This window comes from Nelumbo lutea, chromosome 3 (genome assembly GCF_056320005.1).
Source record: "Nelumbo lutea isolate HS-2025 chromosome 3, American lotus-T2T, whole genome shotgun sequence".
NCBI classification, from domain to species: Eukaryota; Viridiplantae; Streptophyta; class Magnoliopsida; order Proteales; family Nelumbonaceae; genus Nelumbo; species Nelumbo lutea.
In genome coordinates, this window is record NC_142686.1 from 17,822,938 (window position 1) to 17,845,933 (window position 22,996).

Genomic DNA, 22,996 nt, shown 5'->3' on the forward strand with positions numbered 1-22,996 from the left:
TTTGTAAACAGTAGGGGCAATTCAGGTTTTTCCCCTTTATTTAATTGTTAATATAAATAGCAGTAAGGGGGCGACAGTCAAACTGATCACCCATATTCTTTGACTTCTTCTCTTCGCTTTCTCCTTCTCTTCTCCTCCTTCTCTAATTCTCAGATCTTTTTTCTTGATTCTATATATTATATCTAGGACTGATTACAGTCCCACTCGACAACTTGGAATCAGAGCCAACCTAGGGCTTCTCATGTCAGTCCAATCAGGCTGACTACATGAGAACTTCCTTGGGTTGGAAGTTTTCAGCAAAACAAGACCATCAGCTGATTATTGGGGGTTGTTGGCAGTGTGCGGCTACTACTCAAGAGGCCATAGAGCCTTGGAGAGTGTCCGGCAATCAGGAAGAGTCAGAAGAAGGGAAGAACTTTCAAAATTAGGGTTCAGACTTGGTTTTGAAGGTGGCGGCCAGAGTTTTTTCTGAAGTCGAGTTCTTTTTAGATTGATCTATTAAAAGAACCTTTTTGGTTATTCTAAGAGGTGCGGCTGAGAGATCTCCCTTCTCTCCTGAATCTTTGGGGTTTTTCTTGACCTATGACCAGTTCTAGCATTAAAACACTAAACCTTTGACTGTCACCAATTCTAGGGCATCAGTTAAATCAGTTACAGATTTGCAGACCAAGGTATTTAGTTTTCTGGAAGAACAACAGAGCTGTTCTATTATTTCTGGGTGGATTGCTGACCTAAAAGGGCAAAGTAGGTTCGGCTGTTAACAAATTCTGGGTGTAATTACCTAGTCCCAGTGCTAAAAGAGGTGTTTTTTTACCTTTATCTTGACAAAGAATGGAGTTTAAGAGCCAAGGGGAAGGTGTTCTAGGGGCTGGAAGTTCAGGTAACATGTCTGAGAACACTTTTTAGACTACCACTGTCAAGTTTGACGGTTTAATATACTTGGATGGGCTCAATCAGTCATGATGGCTATTGGGGGTAGAGGAAAACTGAACTATTTGATGGGGGATGTGAAGAAACCGACTAAGGAGAACCCAACCTATGCCAAATGGGTTTAGGAGAACTATTTGGTTATGACATGGCTGTGTAACTCCATGCAGCCCCACATCAGCCGAAATTACTTGTGGGAAAAAACAACTAAGGAAATTTGGGACATCATGAAAGAAACCTATTCCCAACCTCTTAATGTTTCTAGGGCCTATGAGCTGAAATGTAAAGTAAACAATCTTAAACAAGGAGAGAAGCCAGTCTCAGTTTACTTCTCACCCTTGAAATCACTGCGGCATGAAATTGATCACCTAGAGGCAATTGACTGGGAAAGTCAAAAGGATGCACAAACTTACAGGAAGCAAGTGGAAACTAATAGGGTGTTTGAATTCTTAGCTGGCCTGAATTCTGAGTATGATATTATGAGACAACAGCTTCTCACGAGAGAAAGTGTGACCTTATCACAAGCCTATGCCTTAGTGCACAGTGAAGAAATTAGGAGGAAAGTTATGCTGCAGCATCAACCTTTTGAGTCAGCCTTGGCAACAATCAAGCCGAAGTTTGGGGGTGATAAGGAGAGGGATATGAAGAAGGAAGATAAGAGAGAGCTAGTATTGAACATTGCAAAAAACCAAAGCATACTAAAGACACATGTTGGAAGTTATATCCACATCTAGTTCCAGCAAAGCTCAACAACAAAAAGGGGAATGCTAATATGGCTATTACTATTGATGGAGCACCCTCGTCGAGCACAAGAGCTACATCCCTAGACACCTTAGCTACTGTCTGGGTTGCTTTGACTCAGTTGGAAAGTGAAGTTGGCAATTCAGCATCATTATCTCAGTCATTAGTCACAACATTTGCTGCTCCCACTTCAACATTTGCTCATTCAGGTACACGAGCCTTAGCTTATCATACATCAGCCCTAGGTAACACCGAATCTTGTTGAATAATAGACTCAAGTGCATCTGATCACAAGACTAACTTATCCTCAGAGTTTGCTACCTACCACTTATCCTCAGGCAAAGACAAAGTGTCTATTACTGATGGCTCTCTTGTTCCTATTCCTGGCAAGGGAGACATCAAATCGTCCAATGCCATTTCTTTGTTTTCAATTTTACATGTCCCTCAACTTACTACTAACTTGCTTTCTGACAGTAATATTACTAAAACCCATAATTGTTCAGAGACAATCTTTCCTGATCGATGTTTTTTTTTTGGGTTTGGAGACAAAGGTGATTGGGATTGGCCATGAGACGAATGGAATCTACTTGCTTGGAGGGAGCTCACATGGGGAAGGTAGTGAAGTTGGGAGATCCTTTGTTTCTCAGTCTATGGGTCAGGTTATGCTTTGGCATAACTGGTTAGGTCATTTATCTTTTAAGTCTTTGAAAAGTTTACTTTCTAGTTTGTTTTAGTCAGTTCAGATGTCTGTATTGAAATGTGAAAGTTGTGAGCTTGCAAAGCATTGTAGAACAACTTATCCCTTGAATAATAAAAGAAGTAGCATTCATTTTGAAATTGTGCATACTGATGTTTGGGGACCTTATCACATTACTGCTAGGGGGGGGGGGGGTACAGATATTTCTTGTTGTTTGTCGATGACTATACTCATTTCTCATGGGTTTACCTTATGCATCCTCGAGATAAGGTTCCCACCTTAGCCCAAAACTTTCATTAGATGATTTTGACCCAGTTCGGGATTAAAATCAAAATCACCAGATTTGATAATGCAAAAGAGTACTTTGCAAAACCCTTAACCTCATATTTCCTTGACCATGAGATTATTCATCAGAGTACTTGTCCTCATACTCCTCAGCAAAATTGGGTTGCTAAGAGAAAGAATAGACACATATTGGAGGTAAGTAGAAGCATTATGTTCAGCTCCAATGTGCCTATACAATTCTGGGGAGATGCCATTCATATAGCTGTATACCTCATCAACCGAGTTCCTTCACGGGTTCTAGACATGAAAGTTCCATTTACCCTCTTATATCCTAATGAAAAGTTGTTCACTATCCCCCTTAAGACATTTGGATGTACTTGTTTTGTTCAAACCCTTGGACCTTGTTTTCTTGGTGCTGAGATGGTATGATTCTAGAACAGGGAGAAGAGAAGAAGGAGAAGAGAGAAGAGAGAAAAGAGAAACAGAATTGAGAGAGGAAAAGTCAACTAGCAGCGCTAGTTTGTTTAGTATTTATACTAGGGCGACCATACATAAAAAATAAAGGGAAAATTACAAAGGTGCCCCTGCGGCACTAAACTTAAAATAAACTAAGTTATTTCAGCACTCCCCCTCAAGTTGGGACGTAGATGTCAATCATGCCCAACTTGTCACACAAATCATTGTGTCGCGAGTGATGTAAGCCTTTTGTAAATATATTTGCACATTGCTCTTTGGAACTCACATATGGGGTGCACACTTCCTCATTAACAATTTTCTCTCTAATGAAGTGTTTGTCGACCTCTATATGATTAGTTCTATATGAAAAACAGGGTTGGCTGCAATATTGATGGAAGCCTTGTTATCACAATACAAGGGCATAGTGCCATCAATAGGAAAACCCAGTTCGTTCAACAGATTCTTTATCCACATGCCTTCAGCCACCCCATGGGACATTGCTCTATATTCAACTTCAGCACTAGACCTAGCCACCACACTCTCTGCATAAATACAGTAACCTTCCCACAAGTCTCTGCATAACCTACACCATATACCTAGGTAAACCCTTTTGCCACCAACCTAGCGTTGTACCTTTCTATCGTGCCATCATCCTTGTGCTTCACTGTAAACACCCACTTGCACCCTACCAGTTCCTTACCCTCATGAAGATCCACTAACTCCCACGTACCATATTTATATAGGGCATTTATCTTTTCTTTCATTGCATCTGTCCATTCAGGTACTAAGAGAGCTTCTGCCACATTTTTAGGGATAGGGACACTGTCAATGGAAGAAATGAAAGCACGAAAGGAGGGTGAGATGTTCTCATAGGTAACAAAGTGGGTAATAGGATACTTGGTGGTACAAGACCTAACTCCTTTTTCACAATGGGAATGTCAAGGCCATCACCAAATGCAATATCTATGGCAAGAGGATCAGGAACATCAATAGGAATGATAGTACATGGTTCGATATGATCTGTCCCCGGTGAATCCGATGATGTTGGCGGTACAGTTTCAAGTTGCTCCATAGCTCTTGAATTTAGTTGGCTCTTGCGACGACAAAAAACACGAAATGGAGGAGGGTCAAGCAAAGGAGGGAGAACAACCTGAACTGGTTTCTCCTCCACCTTACTCTCCCCCTGAGGAGAAACCAGGAAAAAAATGATTACTTTCAAAGAAAGACACATCCATAGAGACATAGTACTTCTTGAAAACGGGGTCAAAGCATCGATAGTCCTTTTGGGAAGAAGGATAACCCAAGAAGACACAAGGAATGGTATGAGGATCAAGTTTTCCACGAGTAGGAGAAAGGTCCTGGACGAAACAAAAACAACCAAACACACGGATAGGAATAGAGAAGAGGGAAGTCTTGGGAAAAAAAAGTTGATGGGGGGCCTTGTACCCTAACAAGCGAGATGGCATATGGTTGATGAGATAGGCAACACACAACACAGCATCCAACCAGAAACGTTTAGGAAGAACTTCAAGGAGGTGACGATTCTTTCTTTCAGCAACACCATTTTGTTGGGGGGTTCTAGCGCAAGAGCTATGGTGTATGGATTCGCGCGAAGAAAAAAAAACTCCGTGAAATCACTATGGAAATATTCTTTGGCATTGTCTGACTGAAAAATTTGGATTTCCATTTGAAACTGAGTGAATATCAGGCGTTGGAAATCTTTGATGATTTTTGGTACTTCATCTCTGGACCGCATAGGGTACACCCATGTATATTGGGAGTAGTCATCAATAAGTGTAATGAAATATCTATAGCTAGACTCGGATGTTAAAGTAGAAGGGCCCCAAACATCAAAATAAACAATGGAAAGGAAAATTATATTTATTATTTCTTGAAGTAAAGTGATTTCCACAATGTTTGCTCAACTGACAAGTTTGACATGTGAAATCTGACACTGACATTGATTTAAATAAATATGGTAACAAAACTTTCAATGACTCAAAAAGATAAATAACCCAAACGACTATGCCATAACAGGACTTGACTCTTATTAGACAGACTCTTAGACTCAATAGCCGCAAGACAAGCTTTATTCTCCAGCATGTAAAGACCATCTACCATACGACCTCTACCAATCGTCTTCCCCAAGGCCAAACACAACAAACACAATTACCAAGAAGGAAAGTCACTGAACAATTCAATTTTTTTGTCAAAGAACTAACAGAAAATATGTTGGTATGAAATCTAGGGACATGTAGGATAGAAGATAAAGTAATATCATCAGTCACTCTAACTGTCCCTTTCCAAGCAATTGGAATATGGGAACCATCTGCTGTATTGACACTGTCTCTACTAGAGCACAACTAATAAGAACTGAAAAGGATTGGAAAATTAGTCATGTGCTCAGATGCTCCTGAGTCTATAATCCATGGAGGTCCCTCCTTACCTAAAGTGGATGCAAGATTTGCAGCTGCATATGAACTACCTGTATGAGCAAAATAGGTTGTGTGGTTGGCTCCTGCACTCTGTTTTCCATCTAAAAGGCTAGAATTAGTTATATCTTTCTTACTCATAAATTGTTCAAACCTCTCCAGTTCTGTTCTTGTTGCTGCTACTGCAATGGATTCTCAATCAGTTTGGGAAAGAGGGGTCGAAGAATCTCCTGTAGTGGCCACATTTGCATTTCCCTTCTTGTTCTTGATCCAAGCTGGCATAAGATGTGGATGGATCTTCCAACAAGTATCTCTGGTATGCTTAGGCTTCTTACAGTAATCACACACCAAGTCCTTCTTATCCTCTCTCCTAGTCTCATTGCTCCCCTTGTCTCCATTTGGCTTAGGTTTGGTTGTACTAAACATAGCCAATTGGTCAATCCCAGGCTGCCTAACAATGTCGAATTCAGGATTCAGCCCTACAAAGAACTCAAAACCCCTATTTTTCTCTACCAATTTCTAATAGGTTGTTGCATCATTTACACTTTCCCACACCACAGTTTCTAAGTGATCTATCTCCTGCCAAAGGGTTTTCAGCATGGAGAAATACATGGCAAGGGGTTTATCTCCATGTTTTATACTAATCACCTGATTCCTTAACTGATAGGCTATGGCTACATTCTGTTTCTGAGAATAGGTTTTAGTCACTCCATCCCAAATCTCTTTTTCAGTATTAGCCCATAGAAAATTTTTGCCAATATGAGGTAGCATAGAATTACACAGCCAAGACATCATCATGTAATTCTCCTATACCCATTGAGAGGAATCTATATCTAGTTTCCTCTCCTCCCTAGTGATATACCCTAATTTCCCGTGGGCACCAATGGCCATCTTGGCTGATTGTACCCATTCTAAATAGTTTGTACCATCAAATTTTACTATAGTAATGATTCCAAACCCAAAAATATCACTACCACCTCCAACTCCAAGTCCCATGGTACCGATGGATTTCAGCTCAGTACTCCAACTCTCCATCTTGCTTCAAACAGTTCAACAGTCCGAAAGAAAAAGGTTGAGAGCCCCCAAGAACAATTTAAATCCACACACACAGGAACAAACCCTTCCGGGGAAAAGAAAACCCTAATCGGAGAGAAATCTCTCTCCTCCCAGCATTTCCCAATAGAGAGAAGAGTGAATCGCCCACTCTAGGAGGCCCAAAAAGATCTAGAAAACTAACCGCCCCCTAAAGAAAGTCATGTTCCAATGGTTAATTGGAAAACTTCTTTATCTATGTCTCACATGACCAGACATCAATTGTGCAGTTAGTGTTGTTAGCCAATATATGCATTCTCCTAGAACTACTCACCTACTTGTAGTTGAGAGGATACTGGCATATTTGAAAAGATGTCCGAACAAAGGTATACTATTCAAAAATAATGGTCACATGTAAATAGAAATTTACACAGATGTTGATTGGGCTGGATGCGTTGATGATAGGAGGTCTACCTCTGGGTATTGTGCCTTTGTAGGGGCAATCTTGTCTCTTGGAGGAGTAAGAAACGAAATGTCATCACTCGTTCCAGTGTTGAAGCTGAATATAGGTCAATGGCAAATGGTGTGGCTGAAGTATTATGGTTGAAATCCCTATTTGATGAGTTAGGTATCACTTATGAGAAGCCTCTAATGTTGTATTGTGATAATCAGGCTGCTATTAACATAGCCCATAAATCGGTACAGCATGACAGAACTAAACATATTGAAATGGACCAACACTTTATCAAAGAGAGAGTTGCTTCACAAGAAGTGTGCCTTTCTTATATCACCTCCAGTATGCAACTTGAAGATCTCTTCACCAAGGCAGTTCCAAAGACAAAGCTCGAGACTGACTTATGCAAGTTGGGAATGACAAACATCTATTCCCAACTTGATGGGGAGTGTAGAGATCATTAGTGTGGTCCCCACCTGTTTTATTAATTTATTATGTTTAATGTTTAGTTTCCGTCGACAGCTATTTTCTGTTAGTAGTTATTTATTTCTTTTGTAAATAGTAGGGGCAATTCAGGTTTTTCCCCTTTATTTAATTGCTAACATAAATAGCAGTGAGGGGGCGACAGTCAAACTGATCACCCATATTCTTTGACTTCTTCTCTTTGTTTTCTCCTTCTCTAATTCTCAGATATTTTTTTTTTATTCTATATATTATATCTAGGACTGATTATAGTCCCACTCGACAACTCTAAGACAGCACAAGATCACTTTGGAATCACCTATTCCAAATTGGAATCTGTAAAGGGACATCCAAGTTAATAATTTGAAGAAATAAACTTTGCTATAGTAAATTCTGGTTGTTGCCAGGAATTTTTATCTCTTCCCCCCTCTCAGTCTCTCTCTTATCTCTTCTTTTAAGTGATCTTTATCTTTGTTGTTCACCCTAACAGAAAGAATTCTCCTTTCAATTTCTTACTCATTCTTTGATGAACAGAAAGCTGCCCATCCATTTTCTTCATCTTTAATCACTTAAATCCCCTCCTCTATTCCATAAAGCCCATTCTTTGGTGGGCACTTACCTTGTCCTTTTTTATGATAAAAGGTAAAGTATCATATAAGGGCTAACAACTCAGTTCTGTATGCTGATTACATCTTGCCCTTTAACTGCTTGTTTACTGCTGCCCATGAGTATATTCTACCCCATAAACTTTTCATTACTGTATTTTCTATGTTGTATTTGTTTTCATAAAGTCTTCTGTTTCTGTCTGTCCATATTGACCAGATTATTGCTGCTGGTAACACTCCCCATAGTATTTTTCCTTTTCTGGAGAGACCCTTCAAATGCCAGCACCATAACAACTCATTCAAATCTTTTGAAAAACAAAATTCTACATCAAATAAACCTAAAACTTTTGTACAAAGAATCCTTACAAACTTAATGGATGAATAAATGATCTGCTTCTTCTTTGACTTCTCCACACATAACACATCTGCTTGGTTTTTTTTTTTTTTGATAAATCATAACATATCTGCTTGGCTCCACCATCATACCTCTTCTTGCAAGCATGTTTTCTGTTAAACACTTTCCAAGAGTGGCTATCCATAACCAAAAGGCTACTTTGAGGGGAGATACTGTTTTAATAAAATGTGGGAAACCTACATTGTCCTACATCATCCATAAAAGAAAAATTTTAATGAAATGGAAAACAGAAAAAGCAATCATCATTGGCAGGTCTTTGTCATGCAAACATTGGGCTAACCTGACCCAAATCAATCCAATTATGAAAGTCAAGTAACCCGATTTAGGTTAGGGTTATATATTCTAAGGTTAGGCAGGGATTGGATTGACTAATTGACCTCGACCAAGCCCAGCCCAGCCCAAGTTACACCTCTAATTATGACAAATTAACACCAATGGATTCAGGTTAGGGGTGGGAGAGGAAACTCAAACTGCTAATTTATACGTAAACTTGAAATAGGTAGCCTATGCCTTCAACCTTAAGTTCTAATGGCCATAACCTTAAAATGCTAACTAGTAGGGGTGATCGTGGACCAGCATGGGCCAGGCTTACTACCTATTATAAGGGGCATAACCCGGGCTTGGGCCAGGCTTACTACCTATTTATATTTAGTGTGTATAATATTTTATATTGTATGACATATATAATCTATATTCTTTGTAGCATATTATAATATTTCTATAATACAATATAATACACACACACACAGAGATATATATATAAGATATGAATATATGCATATTCCAGGCCAGACCTGGAAATTTGTGGGCTGGGTTTCGGACCAAGCTAGAAATATATTTGGAATCTGTCCAAAAATCCTGGCCCTTCTATATGGCCAAGCCACACCTTTCAACCCTATTTTGTCTCTTGAATTCAAAATCATCCCCTAAATTTTCTTATTCTCAACAAAAACTAAATTTATTTTATTTTCACACAAAGCCATTAAATTTGCACATATTTGTCTGCTTATTTTCCAAGGTTTTTTAAAGCCTTTGGCTCAGCCTGTTTTAACCCTATACTTGATCTTTGATTTTTTTTAGTGTAAATATGTTCATGTTTCTAATTATAAAGGACAAACCTAACTTTCTTGGTGGTTGGAGATCAGAGTCCACATGGAAAAAACTGCATAAAATATATTGCAGTACCATCCAAGACATTAGTTATAACTTTAGAACATATGACCAAAGTAGTTTCAAATTAGAAGTTCTTTTCGCATATCATCCAAGTTAAAGTATGGTACGTAGAGACCTAATTGTTGCATAGACTATTTTTCCTTTTTTTTTTGTCAAATAAAGTAGAATTGTCTTAATCAGATTGACAGCATAGCCATAAGTGTTGCATGGTCCTTTTTTTCATGTTTTTTCTATAGTTCTGTCAAATAAGGTAGAGTCGACTTAATTGAATTAAGAACATAATATTAGACCTCTAGAAACTTAATTCAGATGGAGATTATTGGATGCTCTAACAGGCTATCTTGCAAGAAAGGAGCAAATTAGGTCGAGTTGTATTAGGGATTCTGCCCTTCCTGGGTAGACTTGAGGGGATCAATATGCATCTTGTGTGGATGGCACTTAGGACTGTTGACCCGGCCCTTGCTACTGTTATTGTTTGTATATTACTTGATAAAGATTCCTGATCCGTCAACAGAAAAGAAAAAAGAACTTAATGTTTGGCCATATACATATTCCCTTTTTGATAGTTTTTGTACCAAAAACAAATAGACCGCAATATTGGCAAATATAGAACTTCCGTACCACTTGAAGGATTCCCACAGCCCTGGAAGTTTGGATCATCACAAACAATTGCTTCAGGTCCCCATGCAAGCTTGCCACCAAAAATATTCCACACCCCATTTGGCCCCTGAAATCAGTCAATTAGTTAAATGTGTGTGACTCAAGTGGCTAATGGATAATGACTTATTTGTCAGGTGCATCCCAATAACACCTTAAACTACCATAGCTTCCATGAGCAAGTTAGCCAATGCAACAAATTATTTGAGAAAGCATGACAACAAAGTTGTATGGCCATACTTTTCTGCACAAGTGTGTCATGAAACTGACAACACAGTGCACACATTCAAGTGCAAGGCCATTCAGCTTTGAAACATCCATGAAAGAAATTAGCTGCAAACAAGTCTGGGAGATAATTTCTACATAATTTATAAATGGTGACATGACAACAAACATTAAAATCATGTTTACCAAAGTCATACATATTTTATCATCATCATGGTACTCATAAAGTTAAGAGTTCAATAATGAAATCAAAGGAAACATTTGCTCACCTGCTTATGTGCGCATCGGTGGTTTAAAACAACATCTCCTAGGGCCTGTAGGAACATAAAATTTTTAATTCCCAAAAATTAATCATGAAAATCTATCTACCATTAGCAAATCTAAGGATAGAAATTAACTGTCAATAGGAAAACCGACAGGTATATAATAAACTTTTAACTTATGGTTGAAAATGCAATGTATCTTCCTTGATGAAATTGTGCAATATCCAGTAAAGAAACAATTCATACGTATAATTTGATAACTGATTAACAGAACCTGTAGTATCTTTTAGAGATATCTCAGTTTTTGATACTGTATCTTTGATGTTGTTATGCAATTGCAGTATTGTGGTTATCCTTTCCTTGAAAAGGTTTGATCTGGGTCTGTACCTTCTAGGAAACTAGATGATAATACTTGTTATCGGCTTTTATTTATAAAACAATTGTACTTGATGGAGCACAATGAGAGGACATGATTAATGTAGTCAATCCCAAATAGTTGGGGTTAAGGCTGAGTTGAACTAAATACAGATAAAAAGTGATGAAGTCTCTCAGGAGAGGATGAAAGAAAGTACAAATATTAGCCCATCAAACTCCATCCATAGAAAAGCAATTGGTATAATGCACAAATCTCCAAAAATTGCAGAAAAAAACCCAATGTCCAATACAATAGATAGTGTTCTTACCATCATAACTAACAGTATTCTGTCAGTTACAGAAATAGAAGTTTTATCAACCTCAAATAGTTAACCTATAAATTTGTTCATAGAAGAGGTGCCAGAAACATTGTTAGTCTTATAGAAAGCATAAATAAAAATTATATCTAAACTCCACACAATCAGAAAATGCTACAAAAATTATGTGGTCTCAGAATAATTTTCTTTCTTTTATTAGAAGTAATCTGTATGTAATTGAAAAGTCTGTAGCTATAGAAGCCTTATTAAGCTGCCAGCTTTAAACCCTTAAACTAGTGGTGATCATGGACCAGGCCAGGCTGGGCTTAGCACCTATGGTAAGGCTTATAGCTCAGGCCTAGCCGCCTAGGTCCAGCCCAGCCCAGACCCCGGGTCTAAAATATAAGCCCAGGCCAGGCATTGGGCCTATAGCACCAAAATGTAAAAATTTAATTACTTATAAAATTTTAAATTATATGATGTATAATACATGAAAAAAAATATTGTACAGGCCCAAACTAGGCCCATTGTAATTCCTAGGCTTGGCTTGGGTTGCCTTGTCTATTCCTTTAGTAGAAAGGTTTGGACAACCTGTTTTGATATAAAAACTGTAAAAGAAATAAGAAAGAAAAAGGACAAAAGGTTTCAGCTAAGAAAGAGAGAGATGAGACATAGAAGAGAATGGGAGAAGCTTAGAATTAGATCTGGCCGCCCCTTTCATTAGATTATATACTCATAAATAAAAGAGAGTACAAAGACAAGTATGCCCTTAGTAAGTTAGCTACTCGTGAGAACCTAAAAACACTCTTCACTTAAAACATGAACTAATGGGCCTAAGGCCCAATAACTCCTTAACTATGCTATGTAAATAAAAAACATGTTATATCAGCCCAAAACTCAACACTCCCCCTCAAGCTGGGAATAAATGTCACACATTCCCAACTTGCATAGATCATGTTCCAGCTTGCTTTTTGCAACTCCTTTTGTAAGAACAACAGCAAGTTGCAAGTCAGATGCAACATATGGCAAGCCAACTTTTCCGGATGTCACTCTTTCCCTTCTAAAGTGTCTATCCACATCTATATGCTTTGTCCTATCATGCTGAACTGGGTTGTGGGCAATGTTAATTGCTGCCTGATTGTCACAATATAGCATCATAGGTAGCAATAACTTTGTCCTATCATACTGCAAGCCTCTCTCTGAAGTTGATATATTCTCCCTATATTTCTTATTTGGGAATAGGTAGCAATAACTTTGTCCCAAACATCCTTGGCAATGTATTGGAGTATGCAGCTATGATCTAATATGAGGTTGCATAGAGCAAGCCACAGAAGACATTACCAACGAAGAAGAGTGGTGTGTTATTGTTCACTTCCTCAAAATTGAATTTATTTCTTGTTGAAAAATTATAAGTATGCCCAAATACAAAAATATGTAAAAGACAATAATACCCATTCAAATAAACATTCTCAACAGAAGGTAAAGCCTTCATTCTAATTGAGTGTTGTCCCAAGTCCCGCATTGCACAAGAATTTCAAATGAAGGGCTTGCCTTCATCTATATAAGGCCTTGCCTAGGACAACACTTATATGTGAGTTGACTCATAGCGAGTGTAACACCATTTGTTGACACATGAACATGCATAATATAAATTTTTTATATAAAATAAAATATGTTTCTATATATAACGTTTAGTACATAATATTTGTGGGCTATACCGGGCCTGAAGTGTTGGTCCCAGGCCTAGACCCAAGCCCAACCCAAAAATTTGCAGGCTGGGCTAGACCAAGAATGGTTTCCCCTACCTTAAACCAGTCATGCAGATTGATTCCATGTGATGTATTTTCAGTGGATAGAGTCATTAAATTCACTTATAATTGATTCCTAATACCTGAAAACATAAATAACTAAACAGATAAGCTTGGATAATTTAATTTATGTTCCTATTCTTAGTTGAAACTTATGTTAGTTTTAGAAGGAACATCATTAATATTTTTAGGGGAAAGAATGAAGTTCTGAAATTTCAGCTCCAATTCCAACAAATTAACCACCTCAATTCCATACAACATGCTGAACCAACGCTCACCACCTTACCAGAAGATCTTGAGCATGCATTTCCTCTATACAATGTTTTAGCTCCTCCACTGAACCATAAGCTGAGTTCAAGTTGTAGAGATCAGAAGGCATATAACCTGCATGGTGCTCAAAATGTTTAAGATAGTTGGACTCATAATGACCCTACTCTTAACTTCAAAACTCAGTAAATTTGCATAAGTACATAAAGTATCAGTAACAATAAATTCTACTATACTTGTTAAAGAGTAGTCTCAAGATGTAGATTAGGAGAAACCATAGAATAAATTCATCAATCTTCATAATGTGTTTTGCACCACCATAAAAGGATGGAAGAAAATGGACAAATAATTGAAGGAAACTCCTTTTTCCTCCAAAGATATTTGAAGCTGTAGACCACACCTTGAGGAGCAACAGATTCTGTTGGTGGTGGAAGCCAGACTGCTGTTATCCCACAATGAGACAAATCGGCAGCCTTAGGAGCTAGCTCCGCATACCACTTCCTTCTCCAGCTTTCCCAGTTGAAACCTTGAAACTTCACACAAGAAGCAATTATCAAAATCCAGTGAATGTTAACAACACAACACACACAAGTACTTACATAGACCAAATCATTCTTTTATTTGGTGGGTTACAGGTTAAGTTGGGCAGGACCTTCACCACTCACCTAACAAGGGTCTTGGCAATTCTCTCATAAATAGAGTAGCTCCTTATGTATAAGAGAAAAAAAGGTGGAAATTCTACTTGTACAGTTTTTGTTTATGATCCAGACATCAGAGACAGTCTTGCTAGGACAATGCAAGGACCTACACATATATCTGCTACATGAATTGGATGTAAACTTCTTGAAGGTTAACTTTTAGCAACAAAATCAATTATGCACACAGCTATCTAGTGCCCAAAGAGAAGGTACTAGAATTAGCATTCCATATGCACCTCCCTCCAAATCACTCTAGAGCTTGGAATTGTAACCCCTAAAAGTAATGGTTCATTAACAAAGGCAATGGTTACCCAAATGGAAGTCCATAAATTTGCTTTACCATGATAGTGATTAATAGATTGTTGTATGCCATTTAGCACATAAGTCATAGGTAATCATATTAAGAACCAAGAAGCTTATATGCTCTTAGAAACACTGCAATAAAAATGCAGTGTTTGATTTCTAAGAAAATAAGTAGAAAAGGGAAAGTTTTGGGAAAATCCTAAGACATTTTCTAACATGCCTTCAGGACTTTCCAACTTATTTCTGAGGAACCAAACACAGCATGAACGATCCAGCTAAAATTCTTGATAGTAATACTTGTCCTGTTATAAACTAGACATATAAAGATATTAACTTCCGAAACTGAACCTACATTGCAAAGTTAAACCTCTAATATTCAATTCCACATGCTATATAAAAGCGTATTACAATTCCATCATTCAATAATTCTACTGGGTATGAACAGAAATACTCACTACAATCTCACGTCCAGTGCCAGTGCCAGGCTCTGCATTAAAACCCATATGAGTTTTTAAATTCATATTCAGCAATTTGCAACTTTCCTAAAAACAAAAGCAAGCATCATTTCATAATTCAAGCACACTAACCTAATTTTGTTTGATCAGGAGTCCTCTGCCGCAAAGCTTTCCGTTGCAGAGCACGTTCTAATGCCTTCCGTTTCTTCTCTATAATCTCTTTCTCAAGTACATGCTCAATCAATGTATCCCCCTCCTTTGGCTTTTCTTGAGCAATACACCATACTTCAACAGGTTTGGGCAGGTCCAGGGGAACAGAGTCTGCTGCTAAAGCTTCAGATATATTAATTTTCCTCGGTGGAAACTTTGGACAGACAGTCCGAATTCTGCGGGCCATCCATTCAGGTATCGCTCTCCTAGGACCATCACTCAATAGTTTCCATTTCAATGAGTCATCATCAGTCAAAAGATCTATCCTTCCACCATTAACCATGTACACAACATCTTCAACCTCTTCGTCAAGTGATCTTTCCTTTTGCAGTAACGACTCTGCCATTTCAGCTCTTTGTCTCCACATCTTTGATGCAGCTTCAGATGCCTTTAATGATTTTTGCAGAGCTTCACATCTTCTCATATAGGCTTCATCTTTTGAGCGTGCAGTTTCCTTAGCTGCTTCAATCACAGCTTTGATAGACTCCAATTCAACCTTAAAGGCCTTGGTGATAGCTTTCTTCCTGTCTGCAGCATCTTTCTTCATTTTTTCTAGTAGTGATTTGGTTCCTTCCTCCTGCTGCAATGATTTTTCCCTGGTCAACTTCTGGAGATCAAGAAATGCCTTCTCTGATGCTCTAGCTTGTAGTTCAGATGCCTTTGCTTGTTCTTGAGCTTGTTGTAATTCTAACTTGAACCTACCAACTTCACCCTTCAAAAGGAATAACTGAGTTTCCAAATCACTAATGGTATCTTGTAGTCCTATATTCTGGGATCGAAGAGTAGCAATTTCATCAATTGTATTTAGACCACCCGGTAGAGCTTCCACAGCTTTTCTTGCATGGTCACTAGTTTTCTCTGCAACAGCCAAAGCCTTTTCTATTGCACCCTTTGACTGTTCCACAATAGACAAGATGGTATCCTCAGTGGTATTCCTTATTTTCTCTTCAATTTGATATGCTGCTTCTGCAGCAGAAGTTTCTGCAGCAGAAACTCTAAGCCATGCGTCTTCTAATATGTGAGAAGTAGCCTGCTGGAAAGCAACCTCTGCCAACTTCTCCACTTGCACAGCAAGTTCAACAGCATCTTGTTTTGCCAGGACCAATTTAGATTCCAAAGCAAACTTCTCTTCTACTGACTCCTGCAGCTTTTGATTGAACATAGATTTAGCTGCTTCAAGTTCAGCAATTGCAAGTTCTTTGTCATGCATTATAGTAGTTACATACTCCTGCTGTTTCACTTTGGACATGGCCAACTCTTCAAGTAACTGGTCTCTCTCTTTTTCAATAGACTCTAGTCTGGCATGGGCCTCAGACAGAGCAGTTCTAATCTCGAGGGGCTCATTTCCATCAATCTCCAATGTTTCACTTTTCCCTGAAGGAAAACCCTCCCCATCTTCAATAATGCCTGTGTAAGTGTCATTGAAATCACTGGAATTTCCCTGTCATAGAAACTCAAAGGCTCATCTTCCAATCAAGTGATACTTGTTCTTTATATATTGTAATAAAGATGAACTTGAGAACGAGAAGAAGGAATGTATGTAGAAGAAAGAAAAGAAATTCATCTTCCATTAATAGTTCAATACCCTGCTTGAGGAAACTATAATCCTTTGCAAACCAAGCCGACCCTCTACAGATGAACAAAGCCTGAAGGAATTTCCGCTTGCAAATCAAAATTAATTTCACAACGTGAACAAAGTTTAAAAAATGGGAAATAGTTGGGACCACTGACTACCTATTGTTGTTGGAAGTTCTTCTACAGATTAAAGGGTGCCACCTTAGATAGAAACCTGCACTACAGCCCCGGGCTGTACCTGAAGCAATGGAATGACAGGGCAGACATCGGAATGGTGTGTCGGGCCTGACAATTACGCCCATTTTTACCTGCCAATGATTCACAATTTCGTGTTCTATGCATCTAATTTCTCATTTTTATCATAAAATAATAAGAAACAATAAGGAGGACAATAACTACAGAAAAAGGAAAAACTTCACAGAAATTTCTGCTTTTTGTTAAATTTACCAAGTATCCTAATACGTTTGGAAATAAGCAAATGAAATCTGCACAGAATAGAAGGAGTCAGATAATGAACTTTATGGTGTCCTGTTATAATTCATTCGCTATAAATTGGTTATCGTTTAGTACAACCAGATTCTAAACTTGTATGAAGTCATAAACCTGATCTTCAACTCTTAAAAGAGAAAAGCTAACGTCATAACTTGGACTAGTAGATAGCATTGTCCAATAAATAGTCAAAATAACGCCTAAAATCTCACGTAAATTCGGGAAGAAGATATAATCTTCGAAAACCATATTGCTAACACTTAGAGAAAAAGAGAGATCAGACGATAGAAAGCTAGAACTCCGCCCTAGGATAAGAAGAAACTCCTAATCATGATAGCAGTAATAATCGGATCACAGGAGAGACGCCATTTATGGGTATCAAATAAGCATAAATTTTGAAAAGCAATCTGACCTGATTTCAGATGATGAGCTGTTTCCGTCTTTCAATGTAATTTACAGACGAAGAGCTTCATTATTTCTCTTTTGTATTTTCAATTTAGAAATGCAGTTACCGGAGAAAACATAAATGGCGCGGAGTCAGATGCATTTATAGGAACAGGAACAAAAAACGGCTGCCATGTACAATATCAACCAGAATTTTCAATGACGGGAATACCCTTGTCGGATATTTATTTGCCATATAGAACCAATTTCGTATCGAGACATGAAAAAAAGTGCCTGAGACTCCGATGGTTTGTAGTGCAAATCTGAACCATATAATTATGATTTGCATTCTTCCCTGATAAATTGATACAAAATTTGCACCACTTTTTTCATACCTTAATTCTTTCTCATGTAAAGAGGGCCATATCATTTTGTTCCCCAAAAATCTGGATTTAATCCTCACCATCCTCACAAATTTGAAGCCGTGCATTGAGAACATCTTATCCAAATTTCTTGGGATGAGATCAGGTTTTGTCCTCATAAAATTGGTTCTCACGGGTCACAACATTTGAAGTCATGTATTATAAACATCTTCCCATGAATGAAAATATTTATAAAGCCTAATTTTGTGCCCATCTCGTTCCCTACCACACTCTCAAATAAATAATTCCTTTTTCTTATCTCTGTTCTCTTTCATATAGAGTGGGATTCACTTCATTTTATTGCTTATTTTATTTCTCACAAGTCACAAACAAATAAGATAAATTCATATCTGGAATTTTAAAGCAAAAAATTAAACTGGAATTTACATGAACCCAATTGCACTCCCATAGGCTTACACCGGTGCAAAAGGAAGTTGGCACTGCGTGGGAGCCACAGTTTTACCGAGAATTGGATGAAGGGTCAATTGTGCTCCGAAGTTGACGGAAAAGATTTAGGGTATTTTGGTGATTTTAGGCCGTGAGCCGTTCATTTTATCTATTCACAATAAAATCCAAAATCCGCTCGTGTACTCCCACGGGATCAGGCCAAAAGTTTGGTTTGGTTAGCTACTTTTGGCTTAGGAAAAGGAGGATATAAAGAAACAAAGGCAACAGGGCACGAGCGAGATGACGAAAAGATTTGGAGAGGAACGAGGCTCCGGATTGGGGCTCATCATATTATATCCTCAACGCAAGTACAGAGATTCATTGACATTTGTCGCATAAAAAAGAGGGAAGGCCCCGAAAAGGTAAGCAAGAACAGAATCGCGGTGGCATACATCAAAAAAGCGTCTAGCGAGAGAGCCGAAGAGAATGAGATAAAAAAGTCACCGGCTAAAACGAGAATCTTCTGGTTCTCGTTGCCGTGTTTTCTCTGAATTTTCTTTTTTGCCATCTCCTGGAGCTTCAATCAGACACTTATATTGTTCCTGATTTCCGTACTTTTTAACCATGAAACCACGTTAGAATGGGGTAGGGTGGGGGTGGGGCGTATGGGTGGCCACGAGCCGACCTCTTTACGAGTTACTTGAGTTTGGTCCATTTGATTCAAGCCTAATATAACTTGATTCGCGAGAAGAATTAGAATAGCTATACGTATATATATAAAATTATAGGAAATAATATATATAATAAAAATATTATATATATAATAATAATTAATTATTATAATTCTTAAATTTTTAAATATTAAATAAAAATATTTTTTATATATAATTTTTTTATTTTTTATAAAACATTTATTCTTAAGTCGAACTCGAACTTATGAGTTTTTTATTTGAACTGAACTCGAGTTCAAGGTTCTAGCTTAAATCGAGCTCAAGCCTTGTATTATTTGGTTCGGCTCGGATCCACCCCTAGTGGAGGTATGAGTTTTTCCGTATTCAATAGAGGAGATGGAATTAATGTCAAAACTTGAATTGTTAATGTTCATGCGACATGACTATGAGATCTAAACCCGCTCATCCTACATGCTCTTTGTGGTATGGCTAGGGTCTATGATGGTGATTTCTACCCTAACCGGCAGGTATATACCTGTTATATGGTGTGGAATTTTTTTATTGAACTTTGAAGTATTGGTTTTGGGGGGAAACAGGTTTTGGAATTTGATTATTTCTGATTTATATGATTCAAAAGCATATAAATTTTCATATATTAGGTGTTGAATTTAATAATATTTTAAATTTTACATAATGGATCGTTGATGTTTTGTCTTTTTATATCTCTTAATCAAATAATTGAAAATTTTGTTGTTTGTACGTGTTATTTTACTTATTTATTTGTTTGTAAGGTCATGAAGGATTTTCCATTTTTATGTACAATGAGAATCTGCATTCTCAAAATCCAATCCACTACAAATTTTGGGTAAATACGAGTTGAGAGGAATAGGGTCTAGAATTTACAAAACATGCTCTGTTTACATTGTCATCTCTTGAACATGGGTCGTGGCTGGGCCTGAGCATACATGTCTATGATTGTTATCAAGTTGGGCTGGGCCTAACATCTAACCATGCGTGAATTAATAATATTTATATTTAAAAAATAAAAAAATTAATATAACTTTATAATCAAAATTACAAATAATACATCTAAAAATTTAGTGTATTATACCATACTAGAACATACATGTAAGTTAGTTTTAAACTTTTAATCATATATTATTAAATGTCATTTGGATTTAGGGTAAACTTTCCTTATGGTTTAGAAAAATTGACCAACTCTACCTTAATGAAGTGTAGAATTTATCCTTTACTGTTACTCAAAATTTCAAAATAAATCCAGCCGATGAAAATTTTCAAATCTAAGTACAAAAGAGAATACATTCAAGTCTAGGTACAAAAAAAAGATACAAACAGAGCCGGTTCATAGAAGAAGGGTGCCACCGGATGTCGCCAGCTCTTGGCAGTGAGCCTCTCGGCCTCCAACATCTGCTGCTCTTGTTGCCTATCAGGCGATGCGGGTCAAAATACTAACAGTGATAGAAGACGAATCTACCTTCCACCCCGCAGCAAATTGCGACGCTGGGTTCACCTGTATGAGCGCCGTTGCTCTACTCTGTAATCACCGCCGTCCGATTATATATCTTTCATCTTTCCCCCTTTGAATGGTTAAATAATCTCCAACCACTTGATTATTATTCATAAAATCTAAGTACCCACTTGATATGCATATAGTTACAGACCTAAGTAACAAACTAGGAAGTTACAAAAGAAATAAATAAATAAATAAAAATAAAAATAAAACCTGGGAAGGAGGTGACCTGTGGGGTCTGTCACCATGCAACTAAACTTATTTTACTCTCTAAAATGTGTCAGATATGACTGCTGGCTCTTCACCTTTTCTATACTGATAGCTTGCAATGTATCACATGGAAAGACGAAAGACATCTCAGTCCAAAACAGTGATATTGAACTTTTTTTGCCGGATTTGAATCCTGATAGTAGATTATGGTGTTAGATATTCTCTCACAAGAGAAGGCGCTGTAGCATTACATAGGGCAGTATTTAGGGGAAAATACTATGGTTTTTAAAACCGATTCAGAGACCGAATCGGTTTGGTTACCGGGTCGAACGGTCGGCCTATTCTGACAAAAATAAATAAAAATAAATGGTCAAAACCATTTGAACGGTTAACCGTCTGGGTTAACGGTTTGCTGACTAAAATCAATGGTTTTGGGAAAATCGAAACCGATCACTTGACCGGTTCCTGGTTTTTCCGGTCCTACCATCCGGTCCGGTCCGGTTTTGAAAACCATGGAAAACACAGTGGTTACTGGAAAGAACATCAGTCATTAAAATTTCCCTTGTGTATTTGCCAAAAAATACTGTTTGGCTTCTTTGGTCATGACCATTGGATTTTTCGCTTGAGTTGCCAAACTTGCTGAGAAATCTCTAACCTGGGGCTCTTCGGAGAAATTAGGATTAAAAAAGTTTTTTTGAGAAGATGTCGGAAAAGGGTATTTTAGGATTTTTCAAAAATATATTAGTCACGTGATGTCACATGTGAATAGACCTATTCATGGGCCGGGTAGCCCAACAGACCGACCCGGCCCAGCCTCCACTCCGGTCAGGCTTGGACATGTAGTTAGGGCCCACAGGCCTAACCTCGGGCCCAAAACACCAAACCCGATTTTGCTTTGGACTGGGCTCAGAAATTCTCAAAAAAGCCCAGCCCAACTAATTTATATAATATAAAATATATAATATTTATTATAATATATATTAATAATTTAATATGTACATTTTTTATTTTTTTTCTTTATAATTTCTCTCTCTATTCAACCGCTTCAGCGGTAGCAGTGGCATGAGCTTTAGACTTTGGGCTCGGGCCTAGGCCTAGGCTTTGAGCTTTTTATAAGGGCTAGGCTTGGGTTTGAGCCTTAAAAAAATCTGTTAATGAAGAGTGAAAGCCCGACCCGGCCCGGCCTATGAATAGGTCTACATGTGAATGGAGTATAATAAAAAATTAGAGATAAGGGAAATTCTAGATAATTATCAAAAAACTTAAAGATATTTTAAGACAATATGTAAATAGTAAGAACCTAGAAGTGTCCCAGCCCCGAACTGATTATTAATGATGATAAAATCATGAACCTAGAAGTGTCCTGAATAATAATCGGGATAATCAAGTCTAACCCAATTATACTAACAGCTATACTTATTTAAATAAAAAACTTAAAACATTTTTTTTGCTAAGTAAATAAAAGCTTAAAACTTGAACTTTGTTAATATAGATAATGGACTTAATAAACATCAAACTAAAATGGTAAATTATTTATATGTTAATAATTTAAACGTTTTAAACTAATATTATCTTATTATTTCAAAAAACAACTTAGGTACAAGCTGCAACTTCTCTACAGTAGAGAAGATTGCGGTGCTTGTTATTTTTTAAGTCCCAGATAATAATTGGATCCAGCTTCGGTCCAGTTAGCCTCCAGCATTTTTTATGAATTTTGGAAATCTGAGGAAAGATATTAAATCCACCTTTTTTTCCCTTTTAACCACTAATTAAATGCATCCAATAAAGTTTATTATTTTCTAATATCTTTAGTAATTTGTGCTAATATCTATATATTTGATTAATTCGATCATTTGGGCGGTCCAGGTCTGAACCTTGGATCAATAATAGAAAATCATCACATAGGGTCTTGTTTTTTTATGAATTAAAACAAAGCAAACCACTAATCAAAAGGGAAATTACAAATAACAAGTTCCAGCCACTGAAGGGGCAATCCAACCAGGTAGAACCGTAGAACTATGACAAAAAGATTTGGCCGTCATGGCCAGTGTATAAGCACAAAAAGTAAAGGTTCGGTTCTTATACAAAAAC

General features: G+C 37.5%; 1 protein-coding gene across 2 annotated transcripts in view; it reads right to left on the reverse strand.

The window, feature by feature from the left end:
- The window catches only part of LOC148863291 (uncharacterized), a 45,352-nt gene extending 27,261 nt beyond the window's left edge, over positions 1-18,091 (reverse strand). Inside the window, exons 1-10 of one of the 2 annotated variants that reach the window (XM_088981619.1) lie at positions 17,713-17,902; positions 17,259-17,296; positions 16,971-17,119; positions 16,822-16,882; positions 15,159-16,677; positions 15,027-15,058; positions 13,971-14,103; positions 13,590-13,687; positions 10,831-10,875; positions 10,301-10,406 (exon numbers count right to left, since the gene is read on the reverse strand). In XM_088981619.1, the coding sequence (XP_088837745.1) occupies positions 10,301-10,406; positions 10,831-10,875; positions 13,590-13,687; positions 13,971-14,103; positions 15,027-15,058; positions 15,159-16,677; positions 16,822-16,882; positions 16,971-17,113 (2,137 nt within the window). In that variant the 5' untranslated portion in view covers positions 17,114-17,119; positions 17,259-17,296; positions 17,713-17,902. Of the gene's footprint in view, positions 1-10,300; positions 10,407-10,830; positions 10,876-13,589; positions 13,688-13,970; positions 14,104-15,026; positions 15,059-15,158; positions 16,678-16,821; positions 16,883-16,970; positions 17,120-17,258; positions 17,297-17,712 lie in introns of both variants that reach the window. The other variant, XM_088981620.1, reaches the window with a different exon arrangement.
- Positions 18,092-22,996: the final 4,905 nt, after the last annotated feature.